The 26,738-nt window shown below is 41.6% G+C and overlaps 1 protein-coding gene across 1 annotated transcript; it reads right to left on the bottom strand.

The window, feature by feature from the left end:
- commd9 (COMM domain containing 9) lies at window positions 1-26,738 on the bottom strand. Its single transcript, XM_072591834.1, has 6 exons — window positions 26,598-26,738; window positions 14,970-15,095; window positions 6,083-6,222; window positions 3,111-3,145; window positions 2,825-2,928; window positions 1-1,420 (listed from the first exon to the last, which is right to left on the bottom strand). The coding sequence occupies exons 1-6, from the start codon at window positions 26,652-26,654 to the stop codon at window positions 1,280-1,282; spliced, it is 603 nt and encodes a 200-aa protein (XP_072447935.1). The 5' UTR covers window positions 26,655-26,738; the 3' UTR covers window positions 1-1,279.

The following is a 26,738-nucleotide window of genomic DNA, read 5'->3' as shown; positions in this document are numbered from 1 at the left end:
TAACCAGTGAAATATTAACTTTACTCATAGTTTATAACTGGAAAAACATTACACAGGTTCTTCTCATTTATATAATGTGGTATTAAGAAAAGTAAATGTACTCCATTAAAAAAATATAGGGGACATACAACAAAATAAGGAAAGAATGATGGCTGAAAAGGTACATTATACAAAGCCAGGATGAAGAACTACAGGACAGAAAAAAATCTTTAACTAAAATTTAGCCAAAAAGATAATCTCTTCACGTTTGCAAAAGCACATCTGCAGAATAGACTGCTAATTGGCACAGTAATTGTCGGTACATTTGAAACAAGCAATATAGTTAAATATAATGTCGCACGAGAAGTACAAACAATGGGAGAAGGGAGGGAGGCAAAGGTCACATTTATCTCAATTGTCATTGAAATTACAGAATTCGATCTAAGCCAATTAAATGTTTTTTTTTCCACCCAATACTCAATAACTTCATACTTGTTGCACGTTCAGAATCTGGTAAAATAAATTATAAAATCTACCATAAAATAGTGGAGAGGTACAGCCATCCTAACCCTATTCATTCCCCATTGATGTTCCCAAATGCACTCATTCCACCATGGCAAAATAGTCCCTCAATGCTTCAATTCTGTGATCAAAGATTAACAGTACAATATAGTTATTGCTTACATCCCAACCAAGGCTGAATTAAACAGTGTATCCTGTTCAGCTCTGCAAAACTCAGGTGAACATGAATTACATGGAGCTACACACATCAATAGATATTCCAGTGAAACCCAAGTCTGGACAATATAATTACTTATACAATTCCAATTAATTTCTATAAAATATAAATTACATACAAGTTACATGCTTTGTCTCTGATATGTTATGGAATTTTTCAATTAAAGGAATGAGGGCTTCAAAAAATAAGAGATTTTGACATTCCTTTAAACTACAAAAGTGCAAGTCTTTTACTAACATTATTCTTTGTACTTGGAGGTTTTTAGGCAAGCAATCTGAGACATGAGTGAATATATATTATGAAAATTTTAATACACAGGACAAATAACACTTTACGAAACATTGATACGGTATCTTAAATCAAATGGCAATGAGCGTGGAGGGGAAAATTACGGAAATTCATAGATTCAATGTGCTTGAAATGAAATCACAAACATGGTGAAAACTTATTGCAATGTCCCGTATAGCAAGACAGGGTAATAGAATAATTTTTCAAGTCCAAACGTGATGCTTTTAGACATTTCCAATGCTTGTAACTCCTCTGATGCAGTTAGCAAACATGCTATTTGTTTGCGACAGCTGAAAGTTGATCCCGGATTCGACCGAGTCCATCCAACATTGTATCCAGTTTTTCTTTACTTAATTCAAGACAGACAGTGGATATGATGGGTCCACCTTGGCAGGCACTGACATCATCCTGAACCTGCAAGAAGCACAGTGCAGTTAGAAAAGACAATCTTGGCTTTGCTGATAAATGGCAGTGACATCTTGAGTCATTACATTTTATTTGCAGCTTTATTTTAGTTGCACATAGCACAAGCATATTTAAATTTAATAAGGGGATTGCTCTAGAGTTGTGATGAATCCCAATAAGTAGGTAACTAGCTTTCCAAGAGACTGCACACTTACATAACATGGTCAACTTGTTGATTTATTTGGACAAATTTATTGTTTCCTCTATCCACTATCAGTTTATGGATTATTCTCAAAGCTGAGAAGTGGGTAACCAAGGAGTTATGTCAGTTTAAATTAGAATTCTATCTCTGAGAGAGGAAGGGTTTGCTCCACTAATATTCTGTCTGTTGGATGCAAATAGCAAGATGCTTCTTCCAGTGGGATTCAGAGATGGTTATTTATTGTTGACCGAACCTGATCAAATGACAGTGACCTTTCCCTACTCCAGGCTACATCCAAGTAATTTCATGGGCTCACAGCAATTTAACTTTTATGGGACAACTCTGTGTTGGTGCATGTAAGTTCTGAGGCAAACAGATACAATCTGTCTTACTTAGAGAGCTGCAACTATCCTGTATGACTATCAGCAAGTGCAGCTTTGAATTTCAACATACCTAAAAAATAACAATCTATGTGTGTCTAATGCAGAACAAGAAAAATTAATAAACACAACTTCCTGATAATAATTATTTTCTATAAGATTACAACTGATGGCTCAAAGCTATTAATCTTGCATTAATGTCACCACACATCAAGAATGAGAAACACTCTTTCACCCAAGAAAAATATCACATCCCCACAATAAATCAAACCATTAACATGAATTCTACTTTAAATTATGAAGTGCACCCACACATAAGCAGACCATTTTTTGCAAGTTCTGCTTTTTATAGGAATTTGATCCGTTTTTTAAAACAATATTTAAAGGTTTAATGGAGGAATATCTTACATATCATTCATGCCCCTTAATGTTTTACACCAGAAAATATTGAAGGCAAAAGCTGCTCTATGAGATCAAAACAATCTAATCTGACTGCAAACCATAATTAATCAGTCTGATTTTGCCATCTCCAAAGTATCCACTTCACTGAAAGCTAAAAGTCATCCTCAGCAAATTGCTGTCCTATCCTATTATGCTACATAGGTGAGGAACGATTGACTACATGATTACATGTCAACACTGTCACCTGTATTGTAGGGAGAGATCAAATTTGCCCAGTTAAAATTGCGCAATGTCTCTGGGGGATGAGCATGATTGTCACTGGTCAACCAGCCCAATCCTATTTCAAGTTACTTTTGGGAAAAAAAATATCTAAAAAAAAGATTTCTCTGCCTTTTCTAAATATCACAGTCACGAATCACACAGTAATACCTTCATCTGGAGCAGGCACGTCGGCACTGCCATTCTGTTGATGTTATCAGAGGAAGTTTTGATATCTACTCTCCAATCCATGTCAATGAGTTGAGGTAAGGAAACTAGGAGAAGAGAAAGAAGCAACAGTCCGAAACGGTTAAGAATCAACATTCTTAAGATAATGATAACCAATGGGGAAGAAATACACATCTTACAAATCTCATCACATGACAATGGATACATCTCAGAATACACACTGACAGAATGTAGACTGAAGCAGGAAGGTAAACAAAGTTCCACTTACTCTGGTTTGTCAGTGCTTCATTCCGCCAGGCAGCTCTGAAACAAACATTTAAAATTAACTTTTAAGAGAACAGACACCATGTCACCCCACCAAATTACCACAACATCTGAGACAGCATAATTTCAGACTGTGGGAGAAGGAAAAACCACTTTGCCTACAGACCATTTACTTACAGAAACTATTGTTGTCTTCAGCCAAAGAGGGCCTACCCAGAAAGCCACTGCTACGTCAACTTGGCCACACTCAAGAACAGACCATAAAAGAGACGTTACCCTAAGCCCTTGCTGACTGAAAGAACATGTTACCTAGATGACCTGCCAATGAGATTCACTGCCTCCCAATGGCATTGAAGCTCCTGAAGCCCTGTCTCCCCAGGAACCCAGACATCACAATGACCATGCAGACAAATGGCACAAGGGTACTTGATATGAATGCTCACTGCCCTATGAAATTATAGCAGCCAGGATGCTGAATATTAGCACCTATTTCTGTAGATTAACTAACCTCTTGTTTCCATTGTTAACTGACCGATACTGCTGGACGAGCAGCATTGTTCCCATCAAATGTGATTGAAACTGTATTGCCTTGAAATTAACATTGATTACTTGTAACCCTATAAGAACTCACTGTAGCTGGAGCTAGTGGAAGAGGGGCTGACACTCATCTGTACAGACTGCCCTTTCTGTATATAAGCAGTCAATTCCTCTTCCCACAACATCGTGAAATAAACCAGTATGTGTGTCAATTTCACAAGATCAGTTATAGCTAGACAATTCTCCGACACAGCAAAAGTTGGAATTGTGCATTATCTTAATTCAGATTTTTTTTTCAGGTTGGTAGTCTTGCACTTCCTGCATGCAGACACATCAATTCTTGTGATCCCACAGAATGTGTAGAGATTCTGCCCCAGTTCTCTCAAATGCTTACTAGGGGTGAAGCATCCAATTTCACACATAAATGCAGTTCCCCAAAGAAACAAAACAATTGTCCAAACTCCTATAGTACAGTTCTAATTTGATATTGAGGCACAGAAGGAGATATTAGGATAGATGGCCAGAACCCTCCAAGAGGTGCTTTTTAAAGGAGGTAAAGGTAGGAAAGTTCAGCGGATGCGGTAAATGATGTGGAGGTGCACCCGATGTGACCACCTATAAATTGGGGAGACAGGCCGCCTACTTGCGGAACATTTCAGAGAACACCTCTGGGACACCCGCACCAACCAACCCAACCGCCCCGTGGCTGAACACTTTAACTCCCCCTCCCACTCCACCAAGGACATGCAGGTCCTTGGCCTCCTCCATCGCCAGACCATGGCAACACGACGTCTGGAGGAAGAGCGCCTCATCTTCCGCTTAGGAACCCTCCAACCACACGGGATGAATGCAGATTTCTCCTCCTTCTTCATTTCCCCTTCCCCAACCTTTTCTCAATCCTAACCCTCGGACTCAGCTCCGCCTTCTTGACCTGCAATCTTCTTCCCGACCTCTCCGCCCCCAACCCCTCTCCGGCCTATCACCCTCACCTTAACCTCCTTCCACCTATCGCATTCCCAACGCTCCTACCCCCAAGTCCCTCCTCCCTACCTTTTATCTTAGCCTGCTTGGTACACCCTCCTCATTCCTGAAGAAGGGCTTATGCCCAAAACGTCGATTCTCCTGCTCCTTTGATGCTGCCTGACCTGCTGCGCTTTTCCAGCAACACATTTTTCAGCTCTGCTCTCCAGCATCTGCAGTCCTCACTTTCTCCAAAGGTAGGAAAGTGGAAAGGTTTAGAGAGGGAATCCCAGATTTTAGGTCCTAGGTACGGCAGTTATGGTAGACATATGAAAATCAGGGACGGAAAAGAGGTCAAAGTTGGTAAAATGCAGACATTCTGATGATAGAAGGAAGTTAGAGATAGGCAGAGTCAGGATATGGATCAATTTGAAACTAACAATTTGATTAGGGGTTTAGATAGGGTTGACAGTGAGAACCTTTTTCCGCGTATGGAGTCAGCTGTTACTAGGGGACACAGCTTTAAATTAAGGGGAGGTTGGTATAGGACAGATGTTAGGGGTAGATTCTATACTCAGCGGGTTGTGAGTTCATGGAATGCCCTGCCAGTATCAGTGGTGGACTCTCCCTCTTTATGGTCATTCAAGCGGGCATTGGATAAGCATATGGAGGATATTGGGCTAGTGTAGGTTAGGTAGGCTTCGGTCGGCGCAACATCGAGGGCCGAAGGGCCTGTACTGCTCTGTATTTTTCTATGTTCTATGTTCTAACAAGAAATTTAAAATATCTGACTGGGAGCCAATGGAGATCAGCTGGCACACGGTGATGGATAATTTCATTTAATGCAAGTTAGGTTTATGTGGAACTGTTTTAGATAAGCTCAAACTTAAAGAAGGTGCAACGTGAAAGACCAGTCAGTGGAGCATTTAAATATTCAAGTTTAGAGATAGCAAATAAAGATACTATTTCCCATGAATCTACATAAATTGAAGTGTCAGTTGGCTGGACAGAAGTATCAAGAGTCACAAATTATATTGCCAGTTTGAAGACCTGGTATCTTAATAATGCTCATTTGAAAACAATGAACTGTCTGGTCTCAATAAATGAACTTCTATTTTAACTTCACAGCTCATTATTGAAACAGAGTCTGAAGTGTCTACAGATATTTATCAGGGATCAGAGGCCTATATGCAACCCAGTCAATATTTGAACACGTGCATTTGCTGGATTTGTAATCATTTAGCTCAGTTGCAGGTTCTGACAAGAGGGTTTTTTTTATTAATTTCAAAAGCCTAATATTTTAAATTACATTGTACTCAAATAAGAATACAAAACCCAAGCAAGTTAGGTCTGATCAGTATTGGATCAACCATCCATTTTAATGGTGGGCACTTTCAAGTAAACAGAGTGGTGAGACTAAGTGTAGCAGGGCAGACAGCAACACTGAGTGAAAAATGAGAGGGCAGTGAAAGCACTTACCTGTTGTCAACAATTATTTTAGTTAACAGATTTTTCAGGTTTTGATGGAAGCTATCAGGAAATAGTGGAAGAATCTCTTCAGCTGAAGTCAGCCCTTGAAATACAACTTGCCTTGTGAAGCCATGGAGGGAGTAGATCAACTGTAGGGAGAAAATGATTTGGAACAGAAATGAGATACATTTGTTTAGGGAAAGAATTTTTTTCTCCCTCTACTGAGGACAAGTTGTGCATGAAGGAACAACAGTCCCAAACCACTGCAAGATAGGAACCTGGTCATCAGACTGAGACTATGTATAGGGTATGATCTGGCTGGGAAAGAGTTTTGTGAAACAAGAGGTTCAGCTGAGCATGACTCAGATCAGATAAGAACTTACAGTTAACTATGGAGTGCTGGAGGCAAGGGCAACGGGTTAACAAGGTGGAAACGCATTCATTATGCAGAGCCATTTAACACGATGTGGTAGCATTCAGTATAGGAGGTCAGTTTAACAAAGTGAAAAGTATTCATTATGTGAAGCCAGTTAATCATTGTGGAACAGAAAATGGCTTAATCTTTACTATTGACACTCACTGATTGTAACTGTCACCCAATTAATATGAACGTTGCCTTATCTGGATGCTCCTCCTTGTAAAATGACTATACAGTTCATTGAGAAATTGCTGTTCCAGAGAAAACTGTGAACTCATGTCCCTGTGCATGTGGGTGATCGTTCTCTCTCCCTCCAAGGCCCGGAATAAAGATGACGGATGTAAAACCACACAGTGTCTATGAGTGTTTTGCTTTGACTGAGGGCGGGGGGAATCCAAACAAACAGTTACGATCGGCAGGATCCAAACAAATAGGTTGAGGTTCAAATCCTCTGCGTGGTACTAGTCTACTAGGTGGGTTGATTTGATGTTCAAGTCCTCCACACTGTGCTGAGGTTCGAGCTTTCTGTGTTTAAATGAGCTTTGAGTTCGCTGTGTTTTGAGCTTTGAGCTCTATGTTTAAACAAGGTTTGAGTTTTCCGCGTTTAATTGGGGTTTCAGTTTTCTGCATTTAAATGGTATTCAAGTTCTCTGTGTTTCAGTACGATTTGAGTTAGACCATAAGACATAGGAGTGGAAGGAAGGCCATTCGGCCCATTGAATCCACTCCGCCATTCAATCATGGCTGATGGGCCCATTTCAACTCCACTTACCCACATTCTCCCCGTAGCCCTTAATTAAAAAACTGGAGCACCCGGAGGAAACCCACGCAGACATGGGGAGAATGTGCAAGCTCCATACAGCCAGTTGTCTGAAGCTGGAATTGAACCCAGATCTCTGGTGCTGTGAGGCAGCAGTGCTAACCATTGAGCCACCGTGCCACCTGTGTTTAAGTGGGATTTGAGTTATAGAGTCATAGAGATGTACAGCATGGAAACAGACCCTTTGGTCCAACCTGTCCACGCCAACCAGATATCCCAACCCAATCTAGTCCCACCTGCCAGCACCCGGCCCATATCCCTCCAAACCCTTCCTATTCATATACCCACCCAAATGCCTCTTAAATGTTGCAATTGTACCAGCCTCCACCACTTCCTCTGGCAGCTCATTCCATGTTCTCTGTGCTTCAGTGCGATTTGAGTTCTATGTTTAAGTGGGATTCAAGCCCCTCGTGGGGAGTAAAGTGAGAAAGGGGTTAAAGTCCCCTTGTGGTGAAATTTGAAGCTCTGTGAGTCTTTGTTCTGGGGGAAGAGATTGGCCATGTGGTCCGCTGTAAGGGCTTTCTCTTTTTATAAGTGTAATTTCAGTGAGAGGATGAAAAAAAAACCAAGAAAATGCTGAAATTAAGGTTGCTCTAATACTTGGGTTGAAAAGGGTAAGTTTCAATGTAAATTGTGCCATGCTGAGAGTGTTTGATGTTTAAACAATTTTGATTTGTTAAAATACTGGATCAAAAAATCCCTATAAGTAACTGTTTCACCTTGTTTGAATCAGGATCTCAATTCAATGTGTTTTGTGGGCTGTGTAGTGGGGTAGATTTTGTTTTTATATTGAAATTGTACAACATTATGTCCTTTCTAAAATAAAATAAATTGATTGAGGACCTTAAGCTCCTGATGTATTTGAAATTCTGCAATGCCTGTTTAAAAAAAAAGTTGGGTCAGTGGTCATTCTTTAGCCAGATGAGAGTATTGTAGTAAAATAACTCTGTTGCTGTGTTTTTATTGCAGAGCATTCATAAAAAGAAGTGCATGTTGAGTTTGATGTTTTAATAGGATATTAAAGACTATCAGAACTTGAGGCTGAGCTGCTTAAATTCTTTTAATTATTGTTCAGACTTCACTGGTCCCCTTCATAATGCAAATTCAAAAAGTGTTGATCTCTACCAAAGTTGCCATTGTAATTCCAACTGTTTTATTTGGGAAGTTTCATTTGGAGAACATATTTTAAAATATTCAGCATTTGTTTCCCATGAATATTTGAGATTTAAATTTAAAACTACCTCTTCAATTTCTAAAGCAAAGAAAACATTTTGTTGTTTTCTTGCTGTTCTGGACTTTTGAAATACTTATCCTGACAGCTTTCACATTAGCCAAGTATCAATTTGTTAAAAGAAAATATTTTTTTACTAACCTGAATAGAGTCCCCTGAGGGTTTGATTTTAGGACCATTGATTGTTGTTTACAAATGACTCAATTGTTTAAGCAGTACAATTTAGAAGTTTATGGATTGTATAAAACTTGATAATGTCAAAAATAGTGAACAGAGTAACAGACTTCAAGAATTCAAAGGAGGTTAAATAAGCAGCCACAAATTAGTGTAGTTAAATGTGTGACTATTTTCATACTGATAACCACCTTGGCAAGGAAAGAATGAGAGAGAAAATGCAGACATACCTTCAGCAGCTAACATCGTCTCTAGAGTTTCTCCATATTCAGGTAAAGCATGTCTTCGGACCACTACCCATCCCTCCACAACCTGACCCAACGGATTCAATCAGCTCCCAGTCATGAGCATGAAAAGTGAAGCAGCTAACAATGGCAAAGAGGAGATCTGTATGCTTTTTGTCAGTGGCCTTCCTACGGACATTAAACCACGTGAACTTTACCTTCTCTTTCAATCATTTAAGAGTTATGAAAGTTCACTGATCAAGCTAACATCACAACAGCCACTTGGCTTTGTTACATTTAACAGTAGAGAGCGGGAGCAGAAGCAGCAAAGAATGCTGCATCCACCTAGCCTGCAGCTGCTGCACACTCAGATGCACTGGTATCCTCCATCTGAAGCACTTCCAGAAGGCTGCAAGTCTCGTCAGTTTTGTCAAGTATTAACTGCCTTTACCTAAGAAATCAGATTTCTCCGAGGAGTAATGCAAGAACAGACTGAATTTTGTTTTCAGATTGGAGTTTACTAAAGGAGATTTGGGAGAACTGGCTCATTTCCATTCGACTTGGAGGGGATGGAGCAGTCACTAAGGACTGAGGATTTAAGAACTTTACTGGTGATTTTTTTTTCCACAAGAGAGGATTCTTCAAACTCTAATTATTGTAATGGACTAGTAATTTTGTTGTTTTAATCATTGTATGCTGTGTGTCAATAACTTGCTTAAATATTGGCTGTTAGAGTCTTATGAAAGCTGGTAATGCCATTGGTTATCATAAAATGATAAAAAGGAATGAGAATGTGTATTGGGTATGAGCAGGAAGGGAGAGTTAAGTTTTGAGTTTTATTAAACAAATGGCTCAGCTGAGCATGACTCAGATCAGATAAGAACTTACAGTTAATAATGGGGTGCTGGAGGTAAGGATAATGGGTTAACAAGGTAGAAAAGCAGTCATTATGTAGAGCCATTTAATAAGATGAAGTAGCAATCAGTATGTAACATCAATTAACAAGTTGAAAAGTATTCATTATGTGAAGTCAATTAATCATTGTGTAACAGCAGATGGCTTAATCTTTACTATTGACACTCACTGATTGTAACTGTCACCCAATTAATATGAATGTTGCCTTGTCTGGATGTTCTTCCCTGTAAAATGACTATAGTTCATTGAGAAACTGCTGTTTCAGAGAAAACTGTGAACTCATGTCCCTGTGCATGTGGGCGATTGTTCTCTCCCCTACATCTTCAGACTCCAGACACAAGTTCCCTCCATTATCCCTGATCAGCCTTACTCTCTCTCTGATCATTCTCTTATTCCACACATAAGTGTAGAACGCCTTTGGATTTTCCCTACTCCTTCCTGCCAAAGCATTTTCATGCCCCCTCCTAGCTCTCCTCAGTCCATTTTTGAATTATTTCCTAGTTACCCTGTAATCCTCTAAAGCTGTGCCAGACCCTTGCTTCCTTAGCATTAAGTAAACTCCCTTCTTCCTCTTGACAAGAAGCTTCTCTTGTCATCCAAGGCTCCTTCACCTGACCATTCCTTGTCCGTCTCAGTGGGACAAAGGTATCCAACAATTGTAACAAGTGCTCCTTAAACAGTCTCCACATTTCTGTTATGCATTTCCTGTAGAACAATTGTTCCAGTTTATACTCCACAACTCCTGTCTAATAGTAGTATAATTTTACCCCTCTCAATTGAATACCATCCCATATTTTCTGTTCCTATCCCCCACCTTGGTGGCATTTGTCACAAACCTTGAATCCCACGTGTGTGTGTGTTTGATATATATATATATAAGCGTTTACGTTATCAAAGCGTCAGCTTGAAGGAGTGAAGAAGATCCTAGAAGCATGGGAATCTAAAAGAGCGATCAATCCACGTTGGCCTTCTACATCATCATATCTTTGTAATGGAAAATCAAATATTATGCTTTGTCCAATTAACCCTGTTAGTTTGCCCTCTCAATTAGCAATTGTTCTTTATGCCAGTATGGTTATTTACAAACAAAAGATTCTGAGCTTTGGGGTTTAGCATTAAGTCCAAAAATCCACAATAATCTAATAAACCTTAATAAATAAATAAATAAATGCCAACCCAAGTACTCAAAGGAAAAGGTATTTTCAGGGAGATTCTTTATGGCCATCTATTACCCCAGCAAAACTCTGAGAAAATGGACTTCTTTCCTTGCCCTACGGCAGAATTTGCAAGTTACAAAGTTTAGCTGGTCAAACTTTGCCCCCTGTTAGCCAATCCTGGATTTGGGATAAATTGGTCCACTTTTTAAAATCAGCAAACTGAGGGTTCAAAGTCAAGAGTGTGGCGCTGGAAAAGCACAGCAGGTCAAGCAGCATCCAAGGAGCAGGAGAATTGGTGTTTCGTCCATAAGCCCTTCATCAGAAATGGCCAAATGCTTATGCACAAAACATTGATTCTCCTGCTCCTCGGATGCTGCCTGACCTGCTGTGCTTTTCGAGCACCACACTCTCGACTCTGATCTCCAGCATCTGCAGTCCTCACTTTCTATAAACTGAGGGTTCAGAAAATATTTATAAGGATATTGCTAAAGTTTGGAGGATTTGAGCTATAGGGAGAGGTTAAAAAGGCTGGGGCTGTTTTCCCTGGAGCATCGGAGGCTGAGGGGTGACCTTATTGAGGTTTATAAAATCATGAGGGGTATGGATAGGATAAAAGACAAAGTCTTTGCCCTGGGGTGGGGGAATCCAGAACTAGAGGGCATAGGTTTAGTGTGAGAGGAGAAAAGATATAAAAAGGACCTAAGGGGCAACGTTTTCACACAAAGTGTGGCAGGTGTATGGAATGTGCTGCCAGAGGAAGTGGTGGAGGCTGGTACAATTGCAGCATTTAAAAGGCATCTGGATGGGTTTATGAATAGGAAGGGTTGAGAGAGAAATGGGCCAAGTGCTGGCAAATGGAACGAGATTAGGTTAGGATATCTGGTCTGCATGGACAAGTTGGACTGCACGGTCTGTTTCTGTGTTGTACATTTCTATGACTAATTAGACTGCCAATGTCATTCCATACAATGTCTCATCTCCAGAAGTTTCACCGCCAAAATTGACAAGTACCCTTCCAGTCAGATCCATCCGGTGCATCCAAAATCTCAGCCAGTTCGCATAGTTTCACAGAGAGGCTGAAAATTGGATAAAGCCTCTGTGGTTGTCTGTTTGACATTGAATAAATATTGTGAATGCATACTGTAAATATAATGGTAATATATAGTACTGGAAGAAACGGATTTAATTTGCAACTTTTCAAATGTCAACTTTCTTCTGTACGTCTGTAAGTGAATAAAAGTACATTTTTGGAAAAAGCAATTGAAAATTCCATGCATCAATGTGACAAGTCCAAATTTCTTCATGTGAACAATCTACTTCAGTTTTATTGCATCAGAGTCTTTTTTTGCTATTTTGTAATCGGAATAAAATTGACAAATTAGTAAGTTTTGATTCTGGTGGACCCCCCTAGACTGCCCGATATTTTGCCCCTCCAGAGTTAAAAACTTTGGTTTTGCACACTGTAAAGATAATACCTTTTCATTTTTTTTAAAACGTGTGCTGAAATGAGAAAAGAAAAGTTTTAAAATTGAAGATTGCTGCATGGTTTAAAATCAAGACATTTGATATTAATTGTGAACACTGTTTTTACAGCCGTGGATTACACTGGTGTTTGCAGAGGAACTGGAGCTTTGATTGGCAACAAGCTGATGGGGTTTTAGACAATGGCCAGTTTTCAATGTCAAACATCTTCTGCCTGCTAACAACCAGGTGATTTGTTCTCGGGTAACTGAACAACTTGAGGTTGGGAACAAGAGAATCTGTAAGGTCTCCACTAACCAGGAGCTCCCACTTTGTTCACTGCAGCAAGTAACAATAAACATGAAGCGAATCAGCTTACCTTTGCTTCATCAGGAGCTGTAAACTGTGATTTCTAACTGATAAGTCAGAGACTCAGAGGGTTTTCCTCTTCACAGATACTGCCAGACCTGCTGAGTTTCTCCATCAATTTCTGTTTTGTTTCAGATTTCTAGCATCCAGTTTTTTCTTTTACCTTAGTGTTATACGTTGATGTTATTTACCTCTAGCTAGAGTCTAACTACTTTTAATAAATAGTAATTCCTTTTAAGTACAGATACATGGCCCATCTTTCTGTCAACCTAGATCTGAAAATCAGGAAGATTGTGAAATTGCTGCAAAAGTTTTAAAAATCTTTAACTTGTGTGATGACCCCAGGAATGGTGGGGCTTGATTTCCACTGCACTGCACCGCACCAGAACTAGAGGGCATAGGTTTAGTGTGAGAGGGGAAAAGATATAAAAAGGACCTAAGGGGCAACATTTTCACGCAAAGTGTGGCACATGTACGGAATGTGCTGCCAGAGGAAGTGGTGGAGGCTGGTACAATTGCAGCATTTAAGAGGCATCTGGATGGGTTTATGAATAGGAAGGGTTTAGAGAGAAATGGGCCAAGTGCTGGCAAATGGAACAAGATTAGGTTGGGATATCTGGTCTGCATGGACAAGTTGGACTGCACGGTTTGATAACAAATAGCAAATGCTGATGGTTTTTAGAATCTGCCCCACAGTAAAAAGAAACATTGTATCTGGAACACTTACAGGACACTATATTGAGAGGGAACTGACACCACAATTAATCTATAGACATTTTAGGGGCCCTCATTCTGTTATTTTGTGCTGAATCTGAATCACTAAAGATCAGGAGTGAAGAGGCCACATTTTCTGCAAAAAGACAGAGACTTCTTCTTCAAATCAATGTTTTTGGTAAGTCCATCAGACACAGACTCTTATGTATCTGATGCACAAGATGTTTTTGTGATTCTTGCAAAGTCATGTTTGTCTCTAACTTTTTGTGTTGGATCCCAGAACACTGCTTCACGTTCTACTTTCTCAATTCATATTATTCACTAAATTTGCAGGAAAGCATTACAGAGGAACCTTGATTATCCGAATACGAATTATCCGAAAATCAGATTATCCAAAGGAGATCTCGAGGTCCCGATAGAAACATTACATCAAAGATGTGTTTCCAACAGTGATCGCGTCTTTTGTTTAGTGATTAAACAGGCACCGTCTCCAAATGACTGACCTCCCGCCCTCTCTCTCTCTTCCCCCCCACCACACTTTCCGTGGAGTTCTACAGAGTTGTGTACCCTAACCACCCCCCTCCCCCTTCCACAGATAATCTCTCCAACATTATTCTGTACATGGCAAATGTGGAACCTGTCAAAAAGTTGCAGTAATAAGTTGTGTGTGTGGCTGTGTGTGCGCGTGTGTGCTTGCGCGCGCACGCCATATGGAGACTGACCCCACAAAGGCAGCAGCAGTAGTAGTCTCCATGTTGGTGACCAGTCTGGCTGCCCTGGAGAAGGGGCAGGGTAGGACAGGGTTGTGGTGTGGGGGGGGCAATGTTGGATGAGGTTGGGGGGGCGGGGCCGCAGTGCTGGATGGGTTTCAGGGTAGGGGACAGGGTTGGATGGGTTCTGGGGGTGGGTGGGGGGATAGTGTTGGGGTTGAGGCTCACCCACTTTGCGCTGGGGAGCGGGGGCGGGGGGGTGCGGTGTTGGATGGGGTTGGGGCCGAGGGCAGGTGCGGGGTGGTGTTGTACGGTGTTTGGAGGGGGGGGGGGGGGGGGAGGGCGGGGTTTGATGGTATTCTGGAGGTGGGCGTGGGGCAGGGGCAGTGTTGGAAGGGGTTTGGGGGGGCGGAAGGGGTTTGGGGGATGGGCGGGGTTGAATGGGGTTGGGGCAGTGGTGGGGGCTCGCGCACTGTGTGCTGCCGCTAGTCTCCTGAATTGGAAGCAGACTTTAAAAATTCTGAGCCCCAGAGGAAAGGTATTTAATCGATTAACCAAATAACCGATTATCCAAATGAAATTATGCCTGCCCATCTCATTCGTATAATCGAGGTTCCCCTGTAATTTACTTTTTAGGTGCAGACAAGGCTGTCCATAAATGCATCATTATAGTACAGACTTAAAAACTCAGAGGTTCACCTACCTGTTTTGCCTCCTCAGGGGTCACCGATAAACTTTTGGCGGTGCTGTCAACTAACCTGACTGAGTTGGTTGCTGAAGTGGAAAAACATTCCTGACATAACTGCCTCACCACATCCTTTGAGGGAGCCTAAAAATCCAAGTAGGTAATCATCAATTATCTGTATTTACACTTATGTAAAACACCATGAATATTAGGTCACAGAACTATAGTGAGATGAGCCCATATGGATGAATGCAATGATTTTAAACTGTCTGCCCTGGTGACAGATTAACAAACAAGTTCGGTTTGTGGAGATTGGGAGGCTAGAGAGTAGACTCTGGAATATTCAATCTGGAACCAGCACAGGAACAGAAACTGGGGTAGAATGGGAAATGTGGCCAAATTGAACGAATGTGTTTTGATGATATAACTATTTGTGTTTCTGTAAGATCTTTAATGTAAGAAAACATCCTGAGTGCCTCACAAGAACACCATAAAGCAAAGGTGAGACACTGTACCACATAAGTCAAATTGCAGATTGAAAGTTTGGTCAAACAGCTAGGTTTTAAGGAAGATCAACGGAAAAGGAAATGTAGAAAAGCAGAGAGGCTTTGGAGAGGAATTCCAGGACTTCAGGCCTGGAAAACTGAAGGCATGGCTGTCAATCATGGTGGATCAATATCAGGAACTTTCAAAGGACTGGAGGTAGAGAAGTACAGATATCTCTGAGGGCTATAGGGCTGGGAGAAGTGACAGGGAGATTAGAAAACTAGAAAGGGAATTCTAAAATCAAAAGATTGTTTGAGCAGTAGGCAGATATGCACAGGGATAATAGACAAATGGGACTCTTACACAGGTGGAATTTTGGATGACCTCAAATTTAGGGAAAGTAGAATATGGAAGTTTGGCCAGGAAAAATGCATTGGAACAAAAAAAGAAAATGGATAAGGGTTTCATTATGCAAATTGATACAGGAGTAAAATTGAGCTGTGTTCAGGAGGTGGAACAAGTTGGTTCCCCTGGTGGCGTAGATTTAGGTTTTAACTCATTATGGGGTCAAAAATAGTACTTAGGTTGGTAACTGTCTGGTTCAGCCAGGAAGATAGAAAGAACGAGTTGGTGACTAAGGAAAGCAGTTTGCAACAGGAAGCAGAGACAAAGGTGTTATCAGGGATTCTCATGCAACCACCAATTGGCAGGAGTATATTTCCTCGCTCTGGGAACTGATCTTCCTCTCTCCTTTTGATCAAACTCACTGTCGGTATTTACGAGTGGTCCTCACTGCAACTGGTGCATTCACATAATTGGCACACCCCTATTCTTCATGCATGCCAGTTATTAGGGAGTTTACTGTACTTAACTGGAGGAAAGTTCGGCTCATCCAGCACTGGATGTCAGATAAACAATTTGATAATTTGTAGATAGTAAAAGGGGCAGGAGAGGCAGCATGGAAACAGATCTGAGTGTCGTCATCAGTGCACGTGAAAACTAGTGCTGTGTCTTTGGATGATGATATCAACGATGGATGGTATGGATGTGAAATACAAAGGGCCAAGAATAGATCATGAGGATACCAGTGGTAAAAGGTGGAGGAGTAAGAGGAAAGGTCATAGCATGTGATAAGGAGTCTATTTGGATCGCTGTACCTCCTTAAGCCATGCATTTAAAAACTCAAATCTTCTTCAAAAATATTATATTTAAAAAGAGTTGGTCTCTACTCACATTGGTAGTCTGGAAAACACAATGGTGGTGTTTTGGTAGCATTTAAACAAGATAGCTTTGAGGAAGTAAAACAAACAACTGTGGATGCTGATGTCTGAAACAAAGACAATAAAATTGTTGGAGGACCTCAGCAGGTCAGGCAGCATCTGTTGAGAGTCTTCAAGTTCAATTCTGAAGTAGAGTCACTGGATTTGAGACATTCACTGTGCTTCCTTCCAGAGATGCTGCTTGACCTGTTGAGTGTCTCCAGCAATTTCTGGCTCTGAGGAAATTCTGGCTTATCCTCAAGCAATCAAACGCTAATGAGTTCTTAGAAAAAGGGAGAACTGGGTGTTATCAGAATACATGGAGAACATGATACAGCATAAACTCAAGAGGAGAAGTGTTGATTATGAAGCAGTTCAAGGAGAAACTATTCAACATTCAGTAGCTGCACTGGAATAGGAGCAACAGACTGAGAAAGACCAGTCACATGCAGCTGGATAAGAGAGGAACAGCAGGGGCTAAAGGATATCCACAACATGGATATTAAAGAAGACTTGAAGGGGGAAGTTTCTCTTGTCACAGCCAGTACTTGTTGTTGATGACTTTAAGAAGATTAGTTGTGAGCAGAGCAGAAAACAAGCTACAGAGTTTTATCAAGGAAGTGAAGGCATAGAAGTTACAATTACAAACTGACACTGCTTAAAAAATAGAAATTTAATTTAAAACTGTAAATGGAGACAGCAAAAGTTCATTGAAGGATATTGGATAATTGGATCCACTGTATAGACAATGCTACTCACAATACAAAACATCTGAATTTCTCACTAAGGGTAAAGCTTTCGAATAGTAGCCAAATGGATCTGAATAGCTTACAATTAGAACATAATAAAATATACCTTCATATAAAATAGTTGTGTTTACTGTTGGAAATATACTATCCTTTAAAAATAACTTCATAACAGAGGCAGAGAGATGGAAGATTTCAACAACGTCTGGGTTGAAGAGGGTTTACTATATGACTTCTTGAAATTGAAAAGTCAAATGATTAGAGTGTTTACAAAACTGCTTACAAAAAAAATCAGATGACTCTGCATTCTGAAGGCAAGCAAAAACTTTTGAGACAGTTAAGTGATGGATTTTATTACTTTAATTGCCGTAAAACTGGTTTGAAAGAAGACCCATGCTAAAGGTTATATGGCAACAGCCTGTGGGCTGCAGTTGCTATGTTTTCCATTTGTTGAGTCCGTTGAATAAAGTCTTCCAGCCTGGACAGACCAGGTTCTGACTCTCCTGAAACATAAGCAGAATATCTTAAAGCTGAATCAGCCACAAGGATCTCACACTCACTCTCCCTCAGCTGAAATATTGTGGGAGCATGATAACATTAAATATCATGACTTCTAACTAACTCTCATCTGAACTCAAATCTGATTTGAAGACCATATCAATTCTATGGCAGTCAGTATCTTGATTTCGTCAGTGGAAAACTGACTGGACTGTTAAGAACTCTTCCTATTTGTATCCTTTACCACAGGAAACCATATAGTGTAGAAGCAGGCCATTCTGCCCATCAAGTCCACACCACCCTTCCAAAGACGATCCCACTTAGACCCACCTCCATACTCTGTCCCTGTAACCCTGCATTTCCCATGGCTAATCCACCTGACCTGCACATCTTCGAACTGTAGCAAGAAATCAGAGCACCTGGGGGAAACCCACACCAAAATGTTCAGAATGTGTAAGAGAACTTTAACACTTGTTCATTGTTTTTTCCCTTTGGGGATTTTTGTTAAACATATTATCCCTATAGAACTGCATTGCCTTATCAATAGCGTGAATGCGTGCGTTTGAGAATAATGGAATAGAGTTTGCTTTTGCATAACAGCCTTGCTAGTAAGCTTGGTTTAGTTTTTGATAAGTTAATGCCTGGTGTACATTTCTTTTATCCCGAATAATATAAAAATGAACAAATTGAATATTTTGATGATTAAATAAAGCATTTACACTTTTGGCATGGCTCATGGAGTAATGGAGCTTGATTACCAGTGCACTCCTTCCATCAGAATCACTAGCCTGTTACTGAGTAATGGAACAGGAATCAGAGTTCCTCTCACAGAAGTGAAAAATGAAAACTACTTAATAAAGGCTCAAGAGCTCACAGAGGCGCCTCACGGACTGAAATGCACAAGACTTCAATGTTACAGTTCCAAGTATCAGCGACGTGGTAAAAGCAGAGGTCTCGCTTGCAGCAAAGCACTTGGGAGACTGAATGACTGCATTTCCTTTATTTCACTGGGAACTGTGCAAAGGTGATCAGCACTCCAAAAGAGCTCTGGGATTCTTGCCAACAGAAAAAAAGCTGAAATAGTGTAAATCCTTTCATTGGAAGAGAGCTGGGATTACTCTTCCAGAGACACATGAATCAATACAAATGTAGCTCTCGAAAAAGGACACGCAAATTAGGCATAAAGCAAAATTCTGCACAATACTTAAAAATCCACATTACATCAGGCAGATCTTTGAAATAACCTTCCAAACAGGACAGAGGCAAGACCACTAGAATCATTCAGCAAATAACTTCAATTTACTCACCATTCATCAATGCAAAGTATTTCAATGAATTTAATATAAGCGAATAGGCACACATGCAAATAACAGGGAGATAAATAACTGGATAGTCAATTACTTTTCCTGAGGAGAATTTCCCCACTCCTACAATAGTGCTATGGAATCTTTTTTCCTTCCACCTAAGAGAACAAACCTGGCTGCTGTTTAAAGCTTGAGAGTGTAGTGCTGGAAAAGCACAGCAGGTCAGGCAGCATCCAAGGAGCAGGGGAATCAATGTTTCAGGCAAAAGCCCTTCCTGATGATTCTCCTGCTCCTTGGATGCTGCCTGACCTGCTGTGCTTTTCCAGCACCACACTCTCTACTCTAATCTCCAGGATCTGCAGTCCTCACTTTCGCCTCATTTTAAAGCCTCATCAGGGAGAGGCCTTCCCTCAGCACCTATAATATGGTTCAAGTCTGAATGTCATTTAAAGTCAGAGAGCTGTACAGCATGGAAACAGACCCTTCAGTCCAACTCGTCCATGTTAACCAGACGTCCTAGTCACATCTATCAGAATTTGTCCCATATCCCTCTAAACCCTTCCTGGTCATATACTGATCCAGATTGAAGAGTTGCAATTGTACTAGCCTTCACCACTTCCTCTGGCAGCTCATTCCACACATGCACCACCCTCTGCGTGAAAAAGTTGCCCCTTAGATCCCTTTTAAGTCTTTCCCCTCTCACCTTAAACCTACGCCCTCTCATTTTGGACTTTCCCACCCCAGAGAAAAGTCCTTACTTATTCACCCTATCCATGCCCTTCATGATTTCATGAACCACTGTAAGTTCACCCCTCAGCCTCCAACCCTCCAGGGAAAGTAGCGTCAGCCTATTCAGCCTCTCCCCATAGCTCAACCTCTCCAACCCTGCCAACATCCTTGTATATCTTTTCTGAACCCTTTCAGTTTCACAACATCCTTTCTACAGCAGGAAGACCAGAATTGCACATAATATTCCAAAAGTGGCTTAACCAATGTCCTGTACAGCCACAACATGACCTCCCAACTCCTATACTCAATGCACTGACTAATAAAAGCAGGTATACTAAACGCCTTCTTTACTATTCTGTTTATTTGCAACTAGAGGGTTTGAGCTACAGGGAGAAGGTTAATAGGCTGGGGCTGTTTTCCCTGGAGCATCGGAGACTGACGGGTAACCTTATAGAGGTTTATAAAATCATATGGGGCATGGATATGGTAAATAGGTCTTTTTCCCTGGGTTGGAGGAGTCCAGAACTAAAGGGCATAGGTTTAGGGTGAGAGGGGAAAGATTTAAAAGGGACCTAAAGGGCAACTTTTTCACACAGAGGATGGTGCGTGTATGGAATGAGCTGCCAGAGGATGCGGTGGAGGTTGGTACAATTACAACATTTAAAAAAACATTTGGATGGATATATGAATAGGAAGGGTTTAGAGGGCCCAGTTATAATGGGCCAAGTGCTGGCAAATAGGACCAGATCATTTAGGATATCTGTTGGCATGGACAAGTTGGACCAAAGGGTTTGTTTCTGTGCTGTGCATCGCTGTGGCTCCACTCTCTATGAACCTGCTCTCCAAGGTTGCTTTGTTCAGCAACACTCCCCAAGACCTTATCATTAAGTGTATAAGTTCTGCTCTGATTTGCCTTTCCATAATGCAGCATCTTGCGTTCATCTAAATTAAACTCCATCTGCCAGTCCTCAGCCCACTGGCCCATCTGATCAAGGTCCCATTGTACTCAGATAACTTTCTTCACTGTCCACTACACCTCCAATTTTGGTGTCATCTGCAAAGTCACTAACCATACCTCCTATGTTCACATCCAAATCATTTAGATACATGACGAAAATCAGTGGATCCAGCACCGATCCTTGTGCAACACTGCTGGTCACAAGCCTCCAAAGGAAAAGCAACTCTCCACCACCACCCTCTGTCTTCTTCTTTCAAGCCAGTTCTGTATCCAAATGGCTAGTTCTCCCCATGTTCAGTGTGATCTAACCTTGCTAGTCAGCGTCGAAAAGTGTGGCGTTGGAAAAGCACAGCAGGTCAGGTAATATGCAAGGAACAGAAGAGTTGACGTTTTGGGCATAAGCTCTTCTTCAGGAATTTGGAGGTGGAAGGGGGCTGAGAGATAAATGGGGCTGGCGGTGAGGCTGGGGAGAAGATTGCTGGGAAGGTGACAGGCAGGTGCAGGTGGAGGGTAATTATGATAGGTGGGAGGGAAGATGGACAGGTAGACAGATCAAGAGGGTGATACTGAGTTGGAGGGTTGAATCTGGGATGAGGCAGGGGGAGGAGAGATTTGGAAACTGGTGAAGTTGATGCTGATGCCATGTGGTTGAAGGGTCCAATGGCAGAAAATGAGGCGCTCTTCCTTCAGTTGGCGGGTGGCTTTGGTTTGGTGGTGGAGCAAGCCCAGGATTTGCATGTCTTTGGGGTAGTGGGAGGGGGTGTTGAAGTGGTCAGCCAAAGGTCAGTGGGTTGGTTTGGTGCACGTGTCCCAGAGATGTTCCTTGAAACGCTGTGAGTGGACGCCAAGTCGCGGAACATTTCAGAGAACATGTCTGGGACACATGCACCAAACAATCCCAACGCGCTGAGGCCGACCACTTCAATTCCCCCTCCCACTATCCCAAGGACATGCAAATCCTGGGTTTGCTCTTCTGCAAACCAAAGCCACCAACCAATGGGAGGAAGAACACCTCACCTCCCTCCATGGGACCCTTCAACCACATGGCTTCAACATCAATTTCACCAGTTTCCACCCTGCCCAATGCTTCCACCCTATCACAATTACTCCCCCACCTGCATCCAACTATTGGCTTCCCAGCTATCTCCCCCCACCCCAACCTCCCTATTTATCTCTCAGTCCCCTTCTCCCTTCACATTCCTGAAGAAAGACTTATGCCCAAAATGTCGATTCTCCTGCTCCTCAGATGTCACCTGACCTGCTGTGCTTTTCCAGCGTCACACTTTTTGATTCTGATTCTCCAGCATCTCCAGTCCTCACTTTTTCCAATCTTGCTAATCAGTCTACCATGAGAAATCTTGTTGAACGTCTTACTGAAGTCAATAAAGATGATTTCCATTGGTCTGCCCTCATCAATCCTTTCAGGCTCAGAAGTCACCACAGCACCAACACTAACAAAGTTATATTGGGTGAAATTTTAGCCATAATGATCCTGCAACATGAATTAAAGAGACTGATTTGTGGGCGGCACGGTGGCACAGTGGTTAGCACTGCTGCCTCACAGCGCCAGAGACCCGGGTTCAATTCCTGCCTCAGGCGACTGACTGTGTGGAGTTTGCATGTTCTCCCCGTGTCTGCGTGGGTTTCCTCCGGGTGCTCCGGTTTCCTCCCACAGTCCAAAGATGTGCAGGTCAGGTGAATTGGCCATGCTAAATTGCCCGTAGTGCTAGGTAAGGGGCAGATGTAGGGGTATGGGTGGGTTGCGCTTCGGCGGGGCGGTGTGGACTTGTTGGGCCGAAGGGCCTGTTTCCACACTGTAAGTAATCTAATCTAATCTGATTCCTTACACAAAAACATAGACATCATATTCTTTAATTTAGATAGATGACCACGAGATGATCGATCTTTGTGCAACACTGCTGGTCACAAGCCTCCAGAATGAAAAGCAACTCTCCACCACCACCCTCTGTCTTCTTCCTACAAGCCAGTTCTGTATCCAAACGGCTAGTTCTCCCCGTGTTCAGTGTGATCTAACCTTGCTAGTCAGCGTCGAAAAGTGTGGCGTTGGAAAAGCACAGCAGGTCAGGTTGTATCTTCAAGCTGAAGATTTTTACATAGATGAAAACAAATTATAAAGGGGCATCACTATCGTGAACATAAAAAGGATCTGGACTCTTTCAGTTTACTCTGTCATACATCAGAACCGATCTTCTACTGCAGCATCACTCTCCCTGACCTCTTAAGGTCCACAAATTAAAAATCCACCAGTTTTGAATACACTCAGCAACTGAACAACAGGCTCATTTTGGAGGAGAAAATTCCAAAGATCTACCACCATTCTTCCTACCGGAAAGATATTGTGAAACTTGGAAGGGTTCAGAAAAGATTTACAAGCATGTTGCTAGGGATGGAGGATTTGAGCTATAGGGAGAGGCCGAATAGACTGGGGCTGTTTTCCCTGGAGTGTTGGAGGCTGAGGAGTGACATTATAGAGGTTTACAAAATTATGAGGGGCATGGATAGGATAAATAGACAAAGTCTTTTCCATGGGTTGGGGAGTCCAGAACTAGAGGACATAGGTTTAGGGTGAGAGGGGAAAGATATAAAAGAGACCTAAGGGGCAACTTTTTCACACAGAGGGTGATACGAGTATGGATTGAGCTACCAGAGAAAGTGGTGGAGGCTGGTACGATTGCAACATTTAAAAGGCATTGGGATGGGTATATGAATAGGAAGGGTTTGGAGGGATATGAGCAGGGTCCTGGCAGATGGGACTAGATTGGGTTGGGATATCTGATCAGCATGGACAGGTTGGACCGAAGGGTCTGTTTCCATGCTGTACATCTCTATGACACTTAGTGAAAAATATTTCTCATCTTAGCTTGAAGCAGTAACACTCTGGATGCTCCAATCAGGAGAAACACTCTCCCTTGACAGACTGAGCCAAGTCCTTTAATAATTGGATGAGTTTTCATTATCTTCAGTTCCATAGAACATTGCCTTGTCTTGACTCAGTCAATCTAGTGAAACTTCGCAGCATTCACTTTAGGGCAAGGAGACTCAAAGAGTAGCCTGTACTCCAATTGTGGTCAGCATTCTGTACAATTGGAGTAATTCGTTACACTTTCACTCAAATCATTTTGTAATAAAATCTACCATACCATTTGTCTTCCTAACTGCTTGATGTACCTATATGTTAACTTGTACAAGGAGCCCTCTGAATGCAAACGCTTCTTAATCTCTTACCATCCAAAAACATATAGTCAATGCAGAAAAAAAAAACACCTTTTAAAGGATGCTTTCTCCTTGAAATATTCTCTTGGGAGAAATGCAAAATAGTCTGTAAATTTCTTAATGTATATTGCAGTTTGACTTAACTTGCATTATTGTTTCAAGCTAACAAACGGAAAATAATTGTCAGATTCTGAGTGAGGAGAATGGAGCACAGAGTGGTTAAGAGAATACTTTGTAAACATTTTTCAAAAAACTAGAAAGGAAAGTTTGTGTTTTTTTAAAAACAAATCTTTAGTAGCTGGTGAGTTTCTCTCATATCCTCAAACTTGGAAACTGTAATTTGCTATCACATTACTTATAACTTAACATTACCTTCTCAAGTGCAACTAGTGCTGGCCTAGCACAACATTCCTATGTTTAATGACTGTTGCAGACATGATGGGCTGAAGGCCTCTTTTTGTGCTTTTTGAAACTATAATTCCATATCTTTTAACTCAGTTTCTGGATTTAGTTCCACACTTAAGTAAATTATTTTCAAATTCAATATAATGCTCTACCACATTATAGTCACCTTTCCCTGATAACTTTTCCCAAGACATTCCTTTACTATTATGCCTGTCTCATTGCACAAAACTAGATCTAGAATTATCTATCGTTGGGTTGGTTCCCAGACATACTGTTCCATGATCTCATCTTGCACATTATTGCTGCAAATCTGCTCTGTCCAATCTGTACGAAGATTGAAGTCATCCATAATTATTGTATCATCCTTGTTGCATGTACCTCCGATTCACTGATTTATGTTACTGCTCAGGAGTTTGTGAACTAATTCCTTTCTGTCCCTTGTTTCTTTGTAGCACTCAACTTTTGATGCAATTAAATGTTACAACACAATTTAAAAATTCGAAGACTCTTCTCTACTGGTGCCAGTGGCACTTTAAGCAAAATTACTGCTTATAACCTCTTATAGTACAGGACTCTTATGAGTGCTTGAAAAATCCAAACTGCTGCCTTACTTTCTCAAAACATGTCCTGTTCTTTTTCATTCAAACGTTTATTATTCTTCCTTTATAACCTCTATGCATCATTTTGTAAATGGATCTCACTAAACTGCTTTAAAACAAAATGCTAGACAAACTCAGCAAGTCTGGTAGCATCTGTAATAAAAGAGACAGAGTCCAATGTGACTCTCCTTCAGAACTGAAAAGGTTTGGAAAATGGCATATTGTGTACTTTTGACAAAAGGCTGGTAGCAAGTGAACAAATGATGTGGAGGCCCAGTGAAAAAAGAGGTTTTAATTGTTGTGAGCGAGATGTAAAATGGGTGTAAATTAAAGTTTGAAAGGGAGAAAGTGAGTCCTCTTTGCCAAGAGCAAAGTAAACAAGGCCTGGGGGAGGGAGTAAGAACACATAGAGGACAATGTTTTGTAGTAGGCTATGAAGTTGTGCAATTCATAAAGTCCTAGAAGCTGTAAGGTGTCTCAGCCTCAAGCTTACATTATGCTTCATTGGAACATTGCAGCAGACCCAGGACAGAAACGTTACCAAAAACATCAGATGGTTTACAGAAATGGCAAGCAACTGGAAGATCACAATCATTCCTACAGAGGTGTTCCAAAAAGAAGGCATTCAGTCTGCATCTGGCCTTGCCAATATAAAGTCGTCATTGTGAGCAATAAATAATCTATTAATGTTTGCACGGTGGCTCAGTTGTTAGCAATGCTGCCTCAAAGCACCAGAAGCCAGATTAGATTCCACCCTTGGGTAACTGTGTGGGTTTCCTCTGGGTGCTCTAGCTTTCTCCCACAGAGGTATCCAAAGATGAGCTGGTTAGGTGGATTAGCCATGCTAAATTACCCATAGTGTCCAGGAATGTGTTGGTTAGGTGAATTAGCCATGGGGAATGCAGGGTTATGCGGTGTGGGTGGGATGCTCTTCCAAGGGTCGGTGTGGACTTGATGGGCTGAATTGGCTGCTCCACACTGTAAGGATTTAAAGATTAGATCGAAAGAACTGCTTCTCCTCACTCAGTGATGAATTTTAAGTTGACGACCCTTGGTCACTGAACTACAAGCAGAGGAAATAATTAGTCTTGTTCATCCTTCATAATTCTATCAAAACTTTAACAGGTTGCTTGCGCAATTGCTTGTAGACCGAATTTCCTGTACTATGATTTTATTTTGCGTTTCTATAGTTTTTTTAAAACGTGACGATTTCACACAGAGAAACCCGCCGAAGGGGGAAAAAAAGACACATGCACCAATACAGCTGCCTGACCCCCCTCCCCCCGCCCCCAGTATCGTGGGCAAGATTACACACAGGCCCAACGTCTCGGGTCATTGATGAGGAAGGGTGAGCGGGTTCTGAGTTTGCCAGGCCGCTAGTGGGATCCGTCGGTATCAATGAGGGTTTCTGAGCCTCTCTCGCATTACCTTCAAGAGCAGCTGCAGGGCTCCAAGCTCCGGGAGGCTGCCCAGCCCAGCCGCCATCTTGCTGCCTCCGGACAGCCAGTGCGCAGGCGCGGTGAGCGGCGCACTGTATTCTGGGAGCTGTAGTCGGTTTGGTGTCAAGAT

Source organism: Chiloscyllium punctatum, chromosome 22 (assembly GCF_047496795.1).
Source record: "Chiloscyllium punctatum isolate Juve2018m chromosome 22, sChiPun1.3, whole genome shotgun sequence".
NCBI classification, from domain to species: domain Eukaryota; kingdom Metazoa; phylum Chordata; class Chondrichthyes; order Orectolobiformes; family Hemiscylliidae; genus Chiloscyllium; species Chiloscyllium punctatum.
Note: the sequence above shows the minus strand (reverse complement) of the source record. Positions and strands in the feature narration are given on the sequence as shown.